The 21,146-nt window shown below is 43.5% G+C and overlaps 1 protein-coding gene and 1 long non-coding RNA gene across 2 annotated transcripts in view; one reads left to right on the top strand and one right to left on the bottom strand.

Moving 5' to 3' along the window:
• Itga9 (integrin, alpha 9) overlaps positions 1-21,146 on the bottom strand; it is a gene marked incomplete at its 5' end in the record, with an annotated part of 332,049 nt that overhangs the window by 75,780 nt on the left and 235,123 nt on the right. Inside the window, 3 exon segments of the mRNA XM_013513777.1 lie at positions 1,640-1,729; positions 6,909-6,988; positions 10,732-10,818. Of these exon segments, the coding sequence (XP_013369231.1) occupies positions 1,640-1,729; positions 6,909-6,988; positions 10,732-10,818 (257 nt within the window).
• On the top strand, positions 1,479-20,516 carry LOC106148433. The gene is made up of 6 exons (XR_001233867.1): positions 1,479-1,557; positions 11,802-11,899; positions 14,026-14,183; positions 15,953-16,083; positions 16,936-17,014; positions 19,940-20,516. It is a non-coding gene; the product is annotated as an uncharacterized LOC106148433 (long non-coding RNA).

The raw sequence follows: 21,146 nt of genomic DNA, 5'->3' as shown, positions 1-21,146 counted from the left end.
TCTTACCCTGACATATATTCATTTCAAAAATTTAATTTGAATGTGTCAGACTATGATTACTGAAAACTAGGTACTGGAAAGTCAAGTCAATTCAATGATGGCATTTTCCCTCAGATTTGAGGCAGTGGCTACCATCAGAATTTAAGCTCAGTTTGTGGCAATACTTTCAATCTGGCTGCTATCAACAAATTCCTGAAAAGGAACAAAGCTCCTACTGACATCCCCACACAAATAATGAATCCTAGATGCTCAAAGCCACCTACTCACCTAAGCACAACTAGGCTGAGATTTTTGGGACCGAGTCCCATCAGACAACAACACAACTATTTTCAATTTAAGCACATTGCTTTGGCAATACTGTGAGTTCCCAGCATTTCCAAATGTCAAGAACTGGTTCATCTAAACTCACCCTGCTTTGGGTTCCTGGAAGGATCAGAAGTTGACTCATTTGTTTACCTGATAGCTTCATCAGGGCCTGTTAGCACCTCACAGTGAGGTCTCCTAAGGCCTAACAACATGCTCACATGTGTGTGGGAGGTGTTTTCTCTTTAGAATAGAGCATAGGGCTTGGTTCTGGGTATATTCTCACTATTCTTGGACAGGACAAATAAATAAACCATATGGTTAAAAATAGAGCTGTGAACTGAGGCAAATATATGCTAATTCGCAAGTTTATTCCAATGCCTCGTGTCTAGAAAATGTGATGAAAAATGCCAAGAGCTCAGGCACAGGAAAGCAAGGCCACTCACTCCCCTGGCTCCCAGCAGGGCAGGAGTTATTGTAGGCATGGCTCCTCTCAAATGTATCAATATTCCTTCTAGCCAAGGAAGACACCCAGAAGCACTTGAAAAATGAGAAAGTTCAGCTTGCATTTGGGTCAAAGGCTCCATGGTTCTTCATTTGATCTAATCCAATTGTGCAAACAATTTTTTCTACTATGTTCTCTGTTTGCTGAAGCTGGGAGCAGGAACTGAGTTGTCATTTTTCTAGCCAGGGTTTTGGCTGAAAACTAACCTGGGTTGTTGGGTTCTCTGCAGGCCACAGCCTGCAGGCCTGCTTTCCAACAACACCAGCGCCACTGTGGGGCTGTAGTCTTCACGTGTACAGACAATGTGGCCGTCCTGATGGTTCCCTAACAATTCGAGGTCATCACAGACATCAAGCAGAGCCATGTGTGGCTCTGCAGAAGGAAGTAACAGAAAAACACAAAGCCAGTGCCAACTGTGAAGCTAATCAGAAGGGTAGCCCTTCTGATTCATTCCTATGAGCCAAGGCCAGGAATACATCTGGCAATAACTTCTGGCTGAGATTTTAATCCCAAGAAGCACACTCCAGCCACCATTATGGCATCATGATAGAGTAAGGTGAGAACAGATGCATATAAAGGTGTATAGAATGCTCAAGAAATTATGAGGTTTGTCATCATTTCTGATGTCACCAACCAGGTGGGTGGGTAGCTAGGACAGAAAAATAAGGAAAGAAGAGGGTACAGCTAAGGCTTCATCCTGCTTTCCAAGGCTGAGAGGAAAGGAGCAGCAAAGCCACCGCTCCTGGCAGGTAACACACACAAACACAAAAGAGCAAAGCATTCAACTGGAGGGCACCCCTGAGGCCACCCAGACTAGAATGGGCTACTTACCCAGTGATGGAAGTGTCCACTTCGTGCACCAGAGGCACCGTCAGTATGAGAGTGTTGTCAAGCAGGGCTTCAGAGCGCTCCACGTTGCCACTGTGCAGGGAGAGAACATGAAGTAACTGGCCCACATGAGCTGTGCAGCTGTCCAGCAGTACGCTGGCTCTCCCTCGCTACAGTGAGTCTCTACATCTCTAAAGGCAGCCTCGCCTGATCTGTCCTTGGTTCCATTTTTGGTACCAGAGTTGCTTGTGCAGAGGCACAGCAGGTACTCAACTGTCTTATCTGTGCTTCACTCACAAAGATGTGGGGGCAAGTAGGTTATCTGGGAGGTGACCCCAGGGCGTGGAGAGGAAGGCTGGGAAGGGAAAGAAGCAAACAAAGGTATGTCATCTGGGAGACTAGAACTGGAAGCAGCTGGTGTTCAGTCTCACTGGGAGACTCTGGAAGACATTGTACACCACACATCTCAGCCTTCCTGACTTGAGGCCATGGGGAGCTGGGCCTTTGTCCACTAACTAGAGCTGTAGCAGCAGAGGGAAAGAGCAGACATGAATTCCCTCCCGGTCTTGCAAGTGAGTGGGCTTTGGCCAGAAAGAGCCCTGGAAGACTTGCAAGACTGTGCAGTGAGTGTGCTGAGGGGTTACAGATGAAGTGCCCACCATGGACACTACTTTTGTATGAGCTTGGTCCATGGACAGTGGACCAGTGAGGTTACTGTAGCCATGAAGGGGGTTGCCAGAACTCAGCAGATATTTGCTACTTGGAAGGTTCACCCACCCTCCATGGTCAGCCAAGCACAAGAGAGACGCCATAGCCCACTTGCCATGATAAATCTCCCAGATACTCTTGCCACAGACTTTGATGGGAACATTTCTCACCAAGCAGAGAATGGGGACTCTGAAAAGGGGAACACAAGGCGCTGGTGCTGCTGGGTAGTTTCTGTGTGCAGGCACCATGCTGGGCATTCATCAGCATGAGCTTGCAGCGACTTCACAGTAACCTTAGGTAAGACCACAACTTACAGGTGAGGAGCAGCTCAGACAGGTAGTGGCCCTCCTGCAAGCCAGTCAGAGCTGAAATTCCAACCAGCTCAGTCAGACTCCAAACCAGGGCTTTTTCTACTGTGATTTCTTCTCTTGAGGCTAAGCTCACCTTCCAAGGATGGAACATAAGAGTTCCTCAGATCTGCTGAGCTCCCACTTGTTCTGTGCCCTCCCTCCCGCCGCCCCACTGCCTTCCTCTCCCACCCAGCAAGTGCTGAGCGGAAATAATACTTAAATAGCTCTCACATCCCTTCTCCTCTCTCCTATTGTTCTAAAACAATAGTGCTGGGTTCTCTGACCCCTTAGGGTCATAGTCACTAACCCTGAGGTGAGATGACATCAGTGCAACAGCAGGGCCAGGTGCCCACCCAGCCTAACTTCCTTACCCCTCCTTTCTAATGGGGAGAGGAGTCAAAGCCCAGGAATCACAAATATGGGTGAACCACAGGTAGCTCCCCTGCCAATAAGATAGCATCACCCTGGCCTCCTTTCTCCCTTTCCTCCTGTCCCCCATCCCAGCATCCTGCCAGGTCTGAGTACTCAGCGCCTGATGGAAGAGCTACCCCTCGTCTGCCATTTGTCCAGCCACCTGCGGCTGCTGGCAGCTCAGGCTCAATGGTCTCAGCTGTCATCGGTAATGGCTGGAGAACAAAGCAAATTGAACAGTTGAGAAAAAGAGACCAAACCTCAAAAGGCTCCCACCATCCTGCACACCCACTTGCTGGAACGCTTTCCAGTGGTCTGCAAAGCCAGGCTCCTGGCCATGGAGAGGACAGATCTCGAGACAATGTTTAGTCTCAGCATTACGACCTCCTAAATCTACAAGTAGGCAAGAAACTTGCCAAGGGTGATGACGGAAGAACAACTGATAGTTTAACTGTGGCTTTCAAGATAAGGAGCTTTAAGGATTTGCCCAGTGTAGCTGGGAGTCAAGTGCTGTGAGTGCCTCTGGGGCAAGAAGGCCAGATTTGCAACAGGGCCTGAAAAGAAGCAACTGACTGAAATATCCCAGTGTTTGTTTGAAAGATAATGTGATCTTCACATTTGTGATTCAAGAAACTATAAATTTGTATATTCAGTTATTTCAGCTATGAATATTATCTGAAAGGGTAAATAAGGAGCAAAGTGGGATGACAGATACCGGGAAGTGGGAAGAAAATATTTGAATGGAAGGGGAAGCGCCTGCCTGGCAAGCGCAAGGTCGTGAGTTCGGTTCCCGGTACCGGAGAAAAACCAAAAAAAAAAAAAAAAAAAATGAATGGAAGGGGAACAAGAGGATGGAGAAGGAGGGAAGAAAGAGAAAAAGAAAAAAAGGTACTAGAAGGAAAAAAAGGAAACAAAGCTCTTGTAAATAAGGAGGGGGAAAAGGGGTGAAGTGAGTGGAGGGGAATGGGGAAAAAAAAGAAAAATAAAGGTATATTATGTACAGGTACAAATTCCCTATGATGAATGTTATCATTATGTATATCAGAAGCGTACTGATAAAATTAATTTAAGAAAATATTAGGTCTCCCGAGCCTGTGAAACAATATTAATGTACAGAAGGGGTATTCTTGAATTTACTGGGTTACTAGTATTTCCTTATGTGGCCTAAACTTAGCACTGCAACTGTAAATAGTAGGTGATAACAGAAGTTTATCAAGTGGTAATGTGCTGTGCACAGCATAAGGGAACACAGATAGTGGCTCTCAGGGTTGGCTGCTCATGAGAATCATGTGATGAGCCTTTTCAAAAATTGTGTGTGTGTGTGTGTGTGTGTGTGTGTGTGTGTGTGTGTGTGTGGCATGAACCAAGCCTCAGGATGTTTGAAAACTTCCTAGATGATGTCAGTGTGCATCTAAGACCAGAGCACCGTTGGCCTACAGACAGGCTACTCTAACAGGAGGATCTTTCATCGCCCTCTCTGACCCCCCTGATTAGTCACAAATGAGGCTGGGAAGCAGGCAGTTTCCTCTTTTTGACAAGGGAAATCCTCTCCATGTCATCATGTCATGTTCCTTCTCAGAGGCAGTGGCTACCCCGGGTGCTGAAAGATTAAGAGCATGCTGACGGGTCTGCCCATCGGTGGCAAGTTTGCTGTGGACCCAAGAAATGAAAGGAGAATGAGAACTTTCAGATTTGAATAGGCATTTACCTCCTACATTGAACTCGACTATCTTATGCTCTGTGGTCAAACTGTTGGCTTGGGGCACTGTTCAACAACTTTTGGTGCTCCTCATTGTTATAGGAATACAGTTCAGATTTTCTGAGGTTTTGTTCCCAGGGTCCAGCTCAGGCTCTTCTTTTGTTTGGTACTGGGGAATGAACTCTGAGCCACGTCCCCAGCCCCCTTTTAATTTTTTATTTTTATTTTGAGATAGGGTCTTGCTAAGTCATTAAACTGCCCAGCATGGACTTGAACTTGAGATCTTTCTGCTTCGGCCTCCCAGAAGGCTAGGATTACAGGCACATGCCACCACAACTGGCTGTACTTTCTACCCAATCATCTACTGCCCTTTTTACACTCCCCAGCTTTCCCTGAGATTGCCCATGAATCTCCATTCACTCCCATGGCCACCACCCACGTGGACGAGTACAGCAGGCTGTACTGCGGACACACTGCCTTTGTGTCTCCACCTGGAAACAGACTCCTCTACAGTGTCACCTCCCCAAGGAAGCCCTCCTGGGTTCCAGCCATGGGTATGGATTTTTGCTAAGCTTTGCATGTGTTCCTACTAGATCACAGTCATGTTTTACAGGAACATGAATTATGAGATCTTGAAAATAAGGTGTACAGAAAATAATCAAGTCTTCTGAACCAGTAAAAAAGTGGCTGCTGGGGATGGGGATTTAGCTCAGTGGCACAGTGCCTGCCTGGCAAGTGCAAGGTTGTGAGTTCGATTCCTGGTACCGAAAAAAACAAAACAAAACAAATAAATAAATAAATAAATAAAAAGTGGCTGCAAACATATCACTAGGGCCAATAAGCATGATTGGAACATGAACTGTAGATTAGATAACTGTACTGCATCAATATTAAGTTTCTTGAATTTGATAACTATACTGTGATTATTTAAGAGTCTCATTCTTTGGGAATGCACATTGAGTATATAGCAGTCAAGAGGCATGATTTCTTCAACTTACTTGAAAAATGGTTAAGAAAAAAGTTACATATAGAAAGAGACTGGTAAAGTAAATGAGGCAAAATGTCAACATTGGAGAATCTGAGTGAATAGAGGAGGTTTTTTTTGCATTATTCTTGCAACATTTATATTTAAAATAATATCCAAATAAAAATTTAAATGGATAGGTCTAACCACTACCCCATCAAAGCTTGTATCTCCTTATTCACCCACCTGAATGCTCCCCCCTGCATTCTAGCCATCAGCTAGTTGCTACCTAGATGCTGCTTCAAGACATGAGTTGATCCTGGCTCAAAGAGTCATCTCTTAACTCCCCAAAGGCTGTCTTAGATATCCACAGCTATTCATACTCCTGAATGGAGGTGTCACCACCCACCATCCCTTTCCCTATCTCTTCACCCAGCTTTCAGGACAACCCCCTTCTCAAGGAGCATCACTTGGGCCTCTACCAGCCAGCTTGATCAGGACCTCATAGCAGGTATCCTTCTCCTCTCCATTAAGGGGTGCAGCTGCATATCCCTGAGAAGCAGTTGGCCCAGCCTGAAAACCTAAAGAGGACATCTGTCTCATTTGGGAAACATATGGCCGAGCAGGAACTGACCTTGAACTAGAACAACTTCACCTCCATGGCCCTGTCTCTCTTCAGCTGTAGAATCATTACCTCCAACTAGTTGACTCCCAGCCCCTCCCAGTTCAACTGGAAGTGGCGGCTATGCAAGCAGAACTAGTACTCACCATCCCCATAAGATCTGATCCTAGTCAGCAATTGGGATTTTTATCACTGAATAACTGTCCTTCTCTCTTCAGCATTCTGGGAATCATCAAAAGATGACCAGAGTATGTCCTTTCCTAGTCTCATTCATTCGTTCATTCATTCATTCATTTCTTTATATAAATACTTCATTGAAGTTGATAGGAAAGAAAACAAAGTAACAGCTGCACAGATAAAGGGAAAAAGATGGGAAAGGCAGTTTCCATATAAGACACACAGTCTCACTCATAGCTTACCACACCACTCATCAAGATGATGCTAAGTTTCATTAGTCTTGCAAAATTTCAAAACAATCAGCAAATCATTTATCTTTGACAAAAATGGGTCCCCCTTACCTCTGAGCAGTAACAATGAAGCTGAGAATGTCCTCTTCCCCAGACAGGTGGCTTGTATCAAAGATTACACTGAAATTATACTAGGGGAAAAGAAAGTGATAGTTGGCTCCAGGAAGCATGCTGCACTTAAACTACACTGCCTACAACATTCTCCATTTTACGACCCCTGGAAGCTCGACTGCATGACAAACTTCATTTTTTATGCATATCTTTTTGCTTGTCCTACCAAAGACACAGCTTTCATAGCAAAACCAAGTCCTTTTTCAACCACTGAGATTCCCTTTAGGGAGTGGCATATTTGAACTCTTAAACCAGGACATTGTAAATTTCACTTGCATCATCTTCCCAATTTAGCTACATCTGTATATCATGTCAGCTATGATATTTATTTCACATTTTTGTGGCCTCAGTCTTCTGCTTTAAAGATTATTTTAAAAGAACAATTTATGTCACTATCATAGATAGGAATCCAGAACCACTTGCCCTAAAGAGAAGATAGTCATAAACAAAAATGTTAAATTCTGAAGGCTACCGAAGCCTCTGAGCCTAAAGTCTACTCTGTCTTTGTTCAAAAGTGAGACTGGCAGGTGAAAGGGAGGTGTTAGAGATATACTAGCACTGTCGGAGACTTTCTACACGGATAGGGTGTTGAAGAGTTATGGGCTAAATGTTTCTGTCTCCCCCAAATCCATACATTGAAGCTTGAACTGCCAATATGATATCTGGAGTGGGGCCTTTGGGAGGTAATTAGGTTTAGATGAGATTGTGAGAGTGGGGCTCTTGTAGAACCCTCCTAAAAACAGAAGCAGAGATATAATTCTTTCTATATACATAGCCATGGAAAGGCCATGTGAATACACATAGAAAAGGTGTCTGTCTAAAAACCAGGAAGACTGCCCTTGTCAGGAACCCTGTCTTCCAGCACCTCTTACTTGTACTCTGCCTTCAGAATGCTGAGAAATAAATGTCTGCTTTTTTAGGTCACTCTACTTTTCTAGGTTGTTCTATAGTAGTTTATTATAGAAGTCTGAGTGACTTAAGCAAAATGTAGTAATTCTCATTCTGTTAAAGTTTAGTGCTCTGTCCATGTATCACCCAAAATAATCCCATGAAGCACCTAAAATCATCTTAGTGCATGAATCCCAGTAGTGAGTGTCCTATGTTTTGCGTAACAGTGCCTTAAACCAATGTTTTTCATCACATATATGCCAGGCATGTAAGGGAATATGAGAGGAAAATGTGGATGGGGGTTGTAGAATCAGAATCTACCACAAAGTATGTGACCTTGGCCAAAACACCTAATCTCTTTACATTGAAGTAAAAAGAGGAAGCCAGACAAAACAATTCTTAAATTTCATCAAGCTCTGAGAGTTTATGATTTATTTACTATATCTAAACTAGATTCCATTATGATAAAGTCTAGGTAATGGTCAGGTTTTTGCAACACTGGATTCTACTGAATTGAATGCTATATAAGAGTAACTGGCAATATTTGGTTCTCAGCTATAGGGGGCATGGACACCCCTTTCTAAACAGAACTTATGTTGCAGTGCGTCTGTCAGTTTATAGCGGGGTGGGACACAGAGTTGGGCAGAAAGTAGGGCTGGAGAGCACAAAGAATGGGAGAATTAAGGATGTTTTCTCAGTAGCGTGAGCCATGCCAAGAGATCTGAATGAGATACACAAAAGACAAAGCTCTCAGGTGAGGGGCAAATGATTTGGCAAGAAGTCAAAGTCAGAGATAAGGCCTGAAACCAGGCAGGTTGACCATGAGTGATAGAGCATACAGCCAACCAAGGTCAGCCAATACTGTAGACACGAAGCTTAGCAGATGGCCCAAAGCCTCATGACCTCAGGGTCATGGGAAGGGGAGGCAAAGGGGAGCTGGGTGGCAGATGGGGCACTGTCCCTTCTGGGGGACTTGTTGGGCTTCCTCATCCTTTACTCCCATGTCTCCATTTGCTATAGTTCTTGACATCTACATGTGGGAGGAAAGTAGTGGCATTGCCAGTTGAAAAAAAATTCCAACATTCTAATATTCATATTTCTGTTGGTTTGGTTTCATGACTATTTTTTTTTTGTCTTTTTGGGGGTCTCACTATGGAGTTCAGGGTCTCGCTATGCAGTTCAGGCTGGCCTTGGGCTCACTTTGTTGCCCAGGCTGATCTTGAACTTGCAACAATCCTCCTGAGTGCTGGGATTACAGGCACGTGCCACCACGTCTGGCCCGTGATTATTTTAATGGTTAGTAAATTTTAGTAAAGTTTAACATTCCACCAAAGATAGTAAGACATATTCTAGGTTTGACTTGGGTGGACTTTATAATGAAACAGCAACTTAAAAGTTTCCCAATCAAGTCTATTATCTATTCCTCAAAGTATTACACTTACAAGTACTACATGCTCTGCTATAGGCACAGCTGCCCATTGTCTTCACCCTTCATCCCCAGCCTCGCCCCTCTGGAGACTAATGGGACATGACCTGTCCTTCCGCCAGATATGTGTGATTCATTTCTTAGGGGCAACCACTTCTCAAGGTTTCCCTTTTTGGGGTGAATGTGGACAGGAAGAATGGAGCCAGAGACAGGCTGAGGAATCATGGGCATAACAGCTGCTGCAGTATGGAGCAGGTACATTTAATGCGCTGATGGATTTGAGTGATTTGATAAGAAGAGAGAAAATCTTCTATCTCACTAGACTGTTCTTACTATTGGTTTTCAAAACAACTGCTTGGTACTGGGACCAAAAAGCCAAAATGATTTGATTCTATGACACAGGCAGGAGAGAAGGATGAAGATTTTACTTTTTTAGGTAGGAAAAAGGAAGACAAAGTAGATTACTTTTCCTTTAAATCTCACAAGGGGAAATAGCTTTCATTTAAAAAAGCAGACCTGGTCTTTTAGATTCTAGTTTTACCTGCCAAAGCCAATCTTCTAACTATCTTCTTACCTCCTTATAAGCACAGCACACACTAAATGCTCCATGAAAGTCTGGGTATGCTGTACTACATATTGTTTGAGCTTTATACAAACATCAAAGATGCTATAATTTCTTTTACTTTCCAAAAGCAAGTGGCATACAGCTATTTGTGGTTGAGAATTCTGAGAGGATTCCAGAGAATTCTGAGTGTCCAGGGGAGTTCCAGAGTCAGGGTTGTGGGTCACTAGCCTACGCCACATCTCTTCCTGGGTTGTGGCATGGAATGTCTCAGAGCAAGACATTTTAGAGGAAGGCCAATCAAATGCTACTTGCCAAAGAAGTCTGTGATGTGACTTCCCCATTTAAGTGAGATTTTATTCAGATTTTTTGTTGCTGTGACCAAATACCTGAGAAAGCTTAAAGGAGAAAATGCTTATTTTGGCTCCTGGTTGCAGAAATTTCAGTCTATGGCCAGCTTTCTTCAAGGTACAAACATCATGGCAGAAGAAAACTATTCAATTCATGGCAGCCAGGAAGCAGAGAGCAGGGAAAGAATCAGAGAGGCCGGACCAGGGACCAGATATAGTCCCCAAGGTCACATCCCCCTCCCCTCGCACTGATCTACCTAGACATATCCAGAAGTGTACTTTCTTAATCTTCTCAGTGTTTCTCAAGCCAATCAAGTTGACAAACAAGATTAACCACGAAAAGGAGCATCATGTGCATCAAATAGTAAAACCATGCGAATATAGCCTCTTTGGAATGGACCACCAGTGACAGAGGTGTGTAGAGCTTCGGCAGCCACTGTAGGGTGCAGAGGGGGAGGGGCACAGTTGCTGGTTATGTGACTGATGAGAAAGGCTGGAAGCCTGTGGCCAAGGAAGTGTCCCAGCTCCGCTCCTTACCTTCGATTTTGACCTCATGAAAGGAAATCCCACGCTGCATTTGAGGAAGTCTGATTCCAGCAGTTCACAGGAGATGCCCATTTCCTCCTACAAGACAGAAACCACCAAGATATGGGCAGGCTGCAAGGAAGACAGCTGTGTACAGTGGATTCGGTGAGGTTATCACACCCTTTGGAGCAGTTCTGATGCCATAACTGGGGCTATGGTGGGCTGGAGAACCCTGACCAAGCCCTCAGGCCTCTAGCGGGCTACCTTCCCATGCTTCCCTGAGAAGACAAATGGAGAGGAAAAACCATTGTTCATTCTGAGCTAATACTTTGGGTCTAAACCCTCACTGGCCTGGTAACCATGGCCATAGATGAACAGCAAACTTCCTAAGCTCTAACTAAAAGGCAACCAAGTCATCTTTCTGGCTCCTTTCTCCCAAGTCCACCCCACTAATTCTGTCTTTCAAGATCTTGCTAGTTTAAGAATGATATATTCTAAGAATATCACACTAAGTAAAGGAGGGCTTCTTTCTACAGCCTCACTTCTTTCTACTGCAGAGAGGCTGATCTGCCTACCTGTAAGTTTCCCCAGGGTGGGGATGAGGACCAGGGTAAGGACAGGCTACCACTGTGGCTACTTTGGGCTGGACTCTGCACACTGAGGTTTTAATTCTATGCCCCTCTCTCCAACAACAGCTATGATTTTCAAGGAGGCACAGCAGAGTATGGGCTCTGGCGTATATGAGGGCCCCTTATAGATGGTGCTAGAGCTCTCCCAGGGCCCTTTCCGAGAAGGGTCAGCGTGCCCCAGCTGCACGGGAGTCATTTTGCCTGGGAGTTATAACACCCTCCAAAGCAAGCATAACTGACACGGGTACCAAAGCACACCTCTTCCGTCTCAAGGTGGGACCATCTCTATTGTGCAGTTCATGTTCAGAGCTCCCTACAGGCCTGGGCTGAGGAAGATATCAGCTGAGCCTGCATTCCTGTTCAGCAACTTCCTCTACCTCCTTGGCCTCATTTACTCCTCTTCTCCAAGGTCACTTCCTAAATAAACCACTTGTACAATAATCCCCATCTCAGGTGCTGCTTCTGGGGAACCCCACCCCAGACTACGACTCTTCACAAGGGAGGCTTCTGGTACCCACAGCCACTGGAAAATGCTGGGCATTTGCTCCCAGGTAAGGAGAGGTAATGAAGAGAAACAAAGAGAATACACTTCTGTGTATTAATTCTGCTTAAATCTCTACTAAGAAAAAGATAACTGTCCTAACTGCAGTTTATAAAATTGATATAGCTCCCCCCTCATTATGGGAACACTTTACGCAAGACAACACTGGTACCTCTTTGTTTTCCTGTGTTAGGTCACACCCAACACATAACCTTAAAAAACAGGGTCATTGTGGAGCCGTGTATCTTGCTAGTAGTCAAGCAGAGACCCTATAGTCACAGAAAGACCCAGAATTTAAAATGTTTTAATTTAAAAAAATTCAATTTAAAAAATAAACTTAATGAAAAATCAATTCTCAGGAGATGTGGCTAAATGTAGTTTTAGTAGGTGCATTTTGGTGGAGGCTGCTTATCATCCCGGCCACACACCCAGTACCTGCCGGGAAGTGTGTGAGGGACTGAGGGACTGGGCTTCTCCTCTGCCTGGCTCCTTCCATGCTCTAATCACTGCTTACAGTGACTTTAGCGAACTTTAACATCTATGCAAAGCTCATGATTGTAAGAGACCTGGCTGACTGAAAATGTGGACCAGTGAACAATCTACCTATCCAGGGTCCCTGACTGCCAAGAGCATAAAATCTGATGATCCAATTCAATTATAGTGCAAATCTAACAGAGTGAAACCCAAGCCCTCTGCAAAAGATGCAGGCTTTCGCAAAAGGAATGTTGGAAAACTGGTCAAACCTCCACAAAGCCACTGTCAATTTGGATCTGGCAGAGTTGCCTCAATTTAGTTTTAAAGAAGTCAAAATCATCCTGTATGGTAACACTTTAAGATGATTCAGAAGACAAAGGTTTAAAATTAAAAAAAAAAAAAAATCAATGAAAGCCCTTGGGAAAATAACCATTGTAAAAACCAATAATTCTGTGATTGTACTAAAAAGAAAAACAAAAATAGGAGGCAAACTACGACACAGTAGGAAAATGCACATCCCAAACTGTCTACCTGGCACTCACTTCCTTCTTTTGTTCTGGGAATCGGCGTAGTTTGGTTGTTGTTATTGCTCACTTCTTTGTTTCAGTTCTGGGGACTGAACCCAGGGTCCCTGCGCTGACTTATACCCTTAACCCTTTTTTAAAAATTTTGAGACAGGGTCCTCCTAAATCACTACGTTCCCAAGGGTGGGCTCCTCCTGTCTCAGCCTCTCAGAATTCTGGGACTGCAGGTGTGTGTACCATGCCCAGCTGGGCACAGTTATTGTAGTTAAAGACCCTAATAAAGCAAATAAGCTTTCACCTTGGGTCTAAGAGATCTCTGACAATTCTAATTACAGTGTTACATGTGCTATTAAACACAGAAGAAAATAAAACTAGTTTTTGTAATTTTTTTAGTTTCATTTTTCAAGCAGAGTCCCAATCAAAACCTTCAAAAACATTTTTACTATGAAATCTGGGACCCTATTTTAAGAGGATTCACTAACTGGCCCTTTTCCCAGTCCCATTTTCTTCGGTTTGCAATGGCAGCCAATACCGTAAAATACTATCAGGGTCTCTCCCTGGAGCTTATAGGTAATTCAATTTAAATTTTCTACCAATGCACATTACTTTTACAATCAGGAAGTCATTAATTGATATTTTTAAAAAACAAAATGATGAAAACCATACTTGGTTTGTGCATATTCACTTCTGTATTTTCAGTGCTTGGTACTTAGTAGTCCCTGAGTTTACATTTATTAAATGAACAGTCTTTGGCTCATGGAAGATTCATTTAAAGGGACTGAATACAAGAAGCAGCTCATTTGCTGGTCTGCTTGGCATGAGGGATGCTTGCCTTGGCAAAGCCCTTCTGTTTTCCAGACATACCTTGGCTGTCCCAGCCCCGGGAGCCTGGCCAGTAGAGCCAGGCTCCCGCCTTCTTCATAAAGTGCGAAGGTTGGAAGAATCAGATAATGAAGTTAGTGAGCCTCTTTGGCCTCCAGCCTCCTTCCTCTCATTCATACGAGCACTTAATTTCAGGCTGGAGAACCTTATTTGACCACCAATGCAGTGTTCTTTAGGAACAGAAAATCTGTGAGGTCTATAATGGGTTTACTCTTAGTGTCAGGTGGAGTGTGAAGTTTTACTTCTCATTTTCCAGCTCCCATGTGTGTCTGTCACACAGAAGACAGGTCTCTGTGTCTGGCTGTCAGTTTGGTGGTGTGCCTCTAAGATCCCTTCCTCCCTCCAGACACACCAGGAGTGACCCGTGACCTGGAAGAGAGGCCTCTTAGCTGATTTAGAATTCAGGTAAACTTGGTAAGTGCTTTCCTCAAATTCCCTAAGCAGGTGTCGTCAGAAGGGAGGAAAGTTACTACTAACCTGGCCCAGAGTTAACAGAAAGAGGATTTACTCCAGAAAATACTTTACTAGCCCCACTTAATGATAACTTAGCCTAAGCTGCACCAGAGCAGTCCTATTCACAGAGAAACCCCCTTTGGCACTGGGCTCATAAAATTTCTGCTGGTAAAGGCAGGCACCTGGGCTTGCAGCCTAGAAAATGCACAGACTTTGCTGTTAGCATCCAAACTTTGATGACTGTTCAGATATGTGGCAGACATGTGCTTCCACACAAATTTACCATCCTTTCTATAAGCCTTGATTTTCTCACCTCTGAAGTGAAGTTCTGGCACCTGCTGGTTAAGACTACTGCTGCACTGCCAAGGACGATGGGTACAGGATGGAGACCTTGCATGATTCCTACTCAGGCAGGGCTAACTATGTGCTAGGCAATGCTAGGCAATGCTTTGAACCCATTATCTGAGTAGTTCATGCAGTAACTCCTCCTTCTGTTCCCACTTTACGAGGAGGAACCTGGAATGTAAACAAGTTGTATCACTTCCTTTGGGTTTCCCATTTGGCAAATGATGGACCCAGGATCTGAGTGGGCACATCCCTTCTAAAGCCTGTGATTACAACTGCTTCTTCGCATGTCCTCTTTAAATGTTAACTTCTGTCCCCTGACCAGCACCTCACTCACCTCCTCCCCAGTCTCCCTATAGAACACGACTTGGGGTTTTGAATACATATGGGTGAAGGGAAAAGACTCATTTGAACACTTGACATTACAGATTTCAGCTGTCGTACTACATTCCTCATGTGGCACATTTGTACAATGCCTTGCCTCCTGCTATTTGTTCAGGCTCTGAATATGCATTCTTAGCTGAGTGTCTAGCATAGATAGTTCTGGAGTCAGAACAAACACAAGCAATGACACTCTTGAATCAAAAATGAACACACAGTGCATACCTATGGACCCACTGAATGAAGCCCCACAAGGAAGTGCTGCCACTGATGCCTGCTCTGGGGTAGCAGAGTACTCTCAGAACAAAGTGGGTCAAAGAATCTTTGGGCAGGGATGCAGAGGATGGACCATTTTGTTGACTGTTTGGACCTTAGGGCCCATGGTGTGCATCTTCAGAGAACATGGAGAATGTATTCAAAGTTTCCTTGGGAAAACTTAGGCATTATCCAGCTATATATCCATTCATTATTCATCTAGTGAATATCTACAAAACACCAGATAGAACAGAAGAGATACATAGGCAGATGAGAATGGATCTCTGCTTCTGAGGAGGCAATGTTTAGTGAGCAAAAGACTCTAAATTAACATTTTAATACAGAGGGAAACAATCCAATATCCATCAACTGCTGAACCAATAAATGCAATGTGGTATATTCACACAATGAAATATTTCTCAGCCATGAAAAGGAATGAATACTGATGTGCCATAACACAAACAAACCTTGAAAACATTACGCTAAGTGAAAAAAGCCAGTCACAAAAGTCTCATTCCATTTCATATAAACTAATCTTTTATATGAAATGTCTCAAATTGGCAAATCTAGAGAGACAGAAAGGAGATTAGTAGTTGCTTGATATGGAATTTAGGATGACAGTAAGAGGCATGGAAATTCTTTCTTAGGTAAGAGAATGTTCTAAAATTGATTGCTGGAGCTTCCACCAGAACTGTTCTATAAGCTGCCCCACACAAATCTTAACATATGACTTTATTTTTGTTTGACAGCCTTCAAAGTTTATTAATAGCCGATACTCTTCACTGATTCCTAACTGGAGTGTGCACTGGCACCACCAAGGGAGCAGAGATTCCATGTACAGCTGTGCTGGTTGCACACTGCACACAAGACCTGGCTGAGGGTAAGGGCTGAAACCAAGTGCATGCTGCTCTCACCCAGCCCTATACCCAGGGATGAGCCTGTGAACCACCAGACAGGTGTCTCTCCAATCTGCATAACACAGGTGGAACAATGATGACGACGGCCTTGGAGGAAACTTGGTAAAAAAAAAAAAAAGATCCAAACGGAGTCCCACTGCAGTCCACATCAAAGCATATAGTCTGGGTATTCACCAACCAGAATGATTCTGATATGTACCAACTTAGGAACCCCCCAAAACTGAACTATAGTAAAATCACCTGGTGGGCTGGTTAAAGATGCAGATTGTAGGCCCCACGCATCAGTATGGGATCCTTTAAAGCAGAATCTGGACTTTAGACCACTGGAGGCAAACATTCTCCACAGGCTGTGAAAAAACGACAGTGCAACCGCTACCATATGGAGGTTAAGACATTCAGACCCGGCATGTAAAAGGAAAAAAAATAATGCCTTCTCCATACCCTGACTCTAGTGAAGACTGAGGACCTGTGCCATTATGGTCCTCCTTGCCTGTAAATTATCAGACTGGAATCTCACATGACATGTGCCCTACTCACCATGATCCCAGTTCAGGGACTTGGAAACATCAATTGTAGAGACCATGGCTACCTGCAAAACTGGTGTCCACAGGCCACTGGCCCTGTGGGAATCCCATCTCTGATTTATTCCTTCAACACAGGTTTCTTATTTGGTCTCAGTAAGAAACAGCCTTTGTAGAATAATTATGTGCAAGACATGTATGTTTTCAGTTACATCTTACTTTCTTTGTTCTGTCATTCAATAATTATCTATTGAGTAGCCATGGCACTCTTCACTGGGCTATTTGCTTTTACAGTACTGTTCATGGTCCATGAAGAGGTCAGCCTGGAAGCAAGGATAAGGACCAACTGCTAAGAAGAATACTGAGTGTTTGGGTAAACTGCACAAGGGGCTGAATTGGGTGTCCCTAAATAAGACAAGCATCAGTTCTCCCTAGCCCCATGCCATAGGTCCTATTTTATAACTCAATATTATTACCATTGTTTTAGCTTCCTTTTAACTAACTAAAACATCTACAAGTTCTTTAAATGATGGAATGCAAGCAAGGTCTACCAGAGTCATATCAGTACTCATTTTAGTGGGGAAAATTAGCTCATATTTGAACACATAGGTCAAAAGCTATTATAAATGAACTGTGTGATGCAGCTGAGAATCCACTTATTCAAAACTTTATCTAGCAGACTCAAACACTATGAATAGGGGCCAGGGATATAGCTCAGTGGCATAAGTGCCTGCCTGGCAAGTGCAAGGTCCTGAGTTCAATTTCCAATACCAAAACAACAACAACAACAAAACACTATGAATAGGATCTTGTAGCTAGCATAGATTTATTTTCTTATTTTTTGTTCTTTGTTTTTTTTTTTTTTTTTTCTCTTTTTGAGACAGGGTCTCATTATGCAGTTCAGGCTGGCCTGGGGCTCACTTTGTAGCCCAGGCTGGCCTCGAACTCACAACGATCCTCCTGCCTCAGCCTCCTGATTGCTGGGATTACAGGCGTATGCCACCATGCTCGGCTAGCACAGATTTGTGCTGTCACAAATTTATTCAATAGATATAACTGAACTAATTTCATATGCCAAGAATGGATGTACAAGGATATATTCCTATCCTTGGGAAGTATTTTTGTTAAATACCTACATGCTAGTCAGTTTTCCGTCATTGTGACAAAATGCTTGAGTTGAATCAACTTTAAAAAAGGAATGATTTTTGAGTGGCTCATGGTTTCAGAGGGTTTAGACCATGACCAGTTTGGTCCATTGCTTGTGGGTAAGGTAGTTCATCAGGGCAGGGTGTATATAGTCAGACAAAGCTGCTCACCTTATGGAGGTCAGGAAAGGGCGACATCTCTTAAAGCTTCCACTACTTCCCAATAGTGCCATGGACTGGGAACCAAGACCTTGACACATGAGCTTTAAGGGAGCATTCTGGATCTAAACTATACCAATCAGACATAAAATGAATGCTTTGTCAGCTGATGTAACAATCATGTATCAGCGGAGGGCTCAAGCTTTTAAAAACATCCATGAGAAGAGAGCACAGGCTATATCTTTGGGGGTTCAGATTGCATACATATCAAGGAAAAGCCCGATGTAAAAAACTTCAGGGCTCAATATACAATTAGAACAACTGCAAAACAGTTTTTCAGGAATACCAAATTAAGACCCATGAATACAATTAAAAGCTAAGCTATGTATCCTTTTTGCATGTTTAAAGAAAATATAGGGAGATGGGCTTTGTTTTCAAGAATACTTGATTTTCTTCTATATTTGGCTTCAGCATTTTAAGATTATTATGCTAGTTGTTTAAAATTACTTGTGCATATAAATAGTAAGGGTTGCTTTTGGTTGTTTTAATGACTAGGTTTTAAATTTACTCTTGCTAGAGTTGCTTTCAGAAAATTAATAATTTTTCTGTGGTTCTGTGAAAAAAAGGCTGAGTCACAGGGTCATAAGGCTGCCTAAGGACCGCTATGTTTCTGAACTTGGCGGAATATATTGAATTTCTCATTATGTTAGGAGCTGCCTTAGTTGTTGGGGAAAGAAAATGGGATTGATTTATGAATCCCCAGCTCTGATCATGTAGTTGTAATTGATTTATCAATATTTTTTGTGTTTGTATATGTCATTTTCTACGTGTGTCCCACATAGGACAATTTTGCTCATTCTTTTTTCTCCTCTTAAAGTGTTTCCTTTCTTTTCTTTTTTTTTTTTTTGTCTTTTTGAGACAGGGTCTCACTATGTAGTTCAGGCTGGCCTTGTGCTCACTTTGTAGCCCAGGCTGGTCTCGAACTCTCAACAATTCTCCTGCCTCAGCCTCCTGAGTACTGGGATTACAACAAGTGTTTTCATGTGTTGCTTTCTATACTGGTTTTTGGTACCGTTTCAGATGGCTGTTCTGACTACATACCATCTCTCTCAGGTCAAAGTGTGGGAAGGACAGATCTCCATGCTGGCAGAGTTCCCTTAGCAGCCTCACAGGTCATGTTACCATTTGTGGTCATGTACACTGGTTCCCCAAAAGCTAGCATCCATGTCTTTTGTTGGAGGATGACTTGTGAGCTACTGAACTCTCTTTGCCTGGGAACATGGAGAGATGGCAGCACCTAGAAATTTCCATTCCTTTGGGAAGACAATCAAGCTTCCTGTTCCTGACAGGGATACTCTGCAATATGACCTATACATAGGATTGTGCCAAATTCTCCCATCTTGTTTCTCTCTGCTGAGGACTTGTTTGATATCGTATCCTTTCCTGGCCTCCTCCCCTTCCCAGTTCCTACTTCCCCATTCTCCTAGAAATACTTCTGAGTAGACTGCTTTTACAAGATGTCTTATCTCAGGATTTGATTTTAGGGAACTCAGGCTATGGCACGCGGAAGAGACCATCACAGAAATATACAGCTTCCCTCTTTTCTCAGTGCCTCAGCTGTGGCCACGCCAGCATGGCGCCAGACTCTGAGCAGATGGCCTCCCAGGACTTGTAAACCTCTCATCCTCTCTGCCTCTGCATCCACATCCATTGCAGGGCAGAGCTGCACTAGATTCTTTCAAAACAAAGAATTCCACCCATGAAACATTAAGGAAGCCAGCTAACATGACTTTGTACACTTACTTGACAACATATTGATTTTAATCCATTTAAGCACCTCTTAAACATGAACTCATTTAATTATCATTCCTAAATGTTTTCCCTTTGTTCACATTAGGAAGGGTATCTCTCTCATTGCTTGTACCAGGCTCTAGGGAATGTGGGGAGGGACCTTGAATAACATGCTAATGCCATTTTTTTCTTTGGTTTCCCAGGGGGAAGAAAACAGCATCCCAGAAACTCAATTTGTGATTATTCAAGGATTTTTTTTCACAAAGTGACTTAGTTCAAATCTTAGTTTTACCATTTACCAAGTAGTATCTCAAGACCCTTTCTGTAAAATATGGAGTAATTCCTACTGCATCTTTCTATATGGATTAAAGGATCCATATATTAAAGGATTAAGAATCCTTTCTATAAAAGATTACTGTGGGGCTGCCGCCATGGTTCTTATTGTTCAACTTTTCTTTGTTCTAACACCTACATAACTGGTAGATGTAAGCATTTAGCTGTAGCAAGCACCATCAAAGTAAGACCTTCAACCCAAGTGCACTGCCTGAAAATGAAGGTGACAGCGAATGTTCACAGGCACATTTTGCTAGGATGAACCGATTTATGCTTCTCAACAACCATACAAGGCAAGTGTTACGACGATTCTGTTTTTCAAATAAGGATACAGAGGCCCACTGAGCATAAAGGAACTTGTTCAAGGTCACACAGCAACTTTGCCAAAGAGTGAGCAGTCAGGTTTGGCAGTCTGATGTCAGAATGCAAGCTCCCTCACTGGTTCTGGTATCTGAAGGGGTCCTCAGAATGCTGCAGCAGAGGTTTTCTTTCTGTTGTCCTCCAATCACATGCCTGTCACACTTTGGTGTGTATCAGTCAGCTGGAATGTCCTCAAAATACAGACTTCTGAGACTCCCCTCAGAGTCTGTGACTCAGGAGCAGGCACCAATGAGTATGCTTTTCTAATCAACTGATATGGATGGTGCTCATGAGGAGACCACACTTTGAGTGGCACTGATCTAGATTCTGAGAAATGCTTCCTTCTCTTGGGAGGGAAGTAGCTTTGTGGGCTGTACCCATGCGGACAATCTCACAGGAAAGGGAGGGCATGGGTCTGATGAGCCAGTGAACACCAGAGTGCCCCTCCAGGCTGGAGTAAGGGATGTTGGGAAGTATGCATAGCCCTCTATCCCTGGGGAATGGAAATCCTTCACAGGCCACCAGCTATCAGTATGGCACCAGGTATGACATTTTTCCAGGTCGTCTCCTGCTCCCCTCCTAAAAAATCTGGAGAGCTGACTTTACAATATCTGTGTTGTAAGGAAATGCTACAGAGTAGGAAGGAATACACATTTAGAGTTCAAGTCGGGAATCCTGAATCTTAAAACCTGAAATCTGAAACAGTTTTGGTACTAA

Source organism: Chinchilla lanigera, unplaced genomic scaffold (genome assembly GCF_000276665.1).
Source record: "Chinchilla lanigera isolate Chin_1 unplaced genomic scaffold, ChiLan1.0 scaffold00020, whole genome shotgun sequence".
In the NCBI taxonomy this organism is placed as follows: Eukaryota; Metazoa; Chordata; class Mammalia; order Rodentia; family Chinchillidae; genus Chinchilla; species Chinchilla lanigera.
The sequence above is the reverse complement of the archived record's forward strand: the minus strand, read 5'-3'. Positions and strand labels throughout refer to the sequence as shown.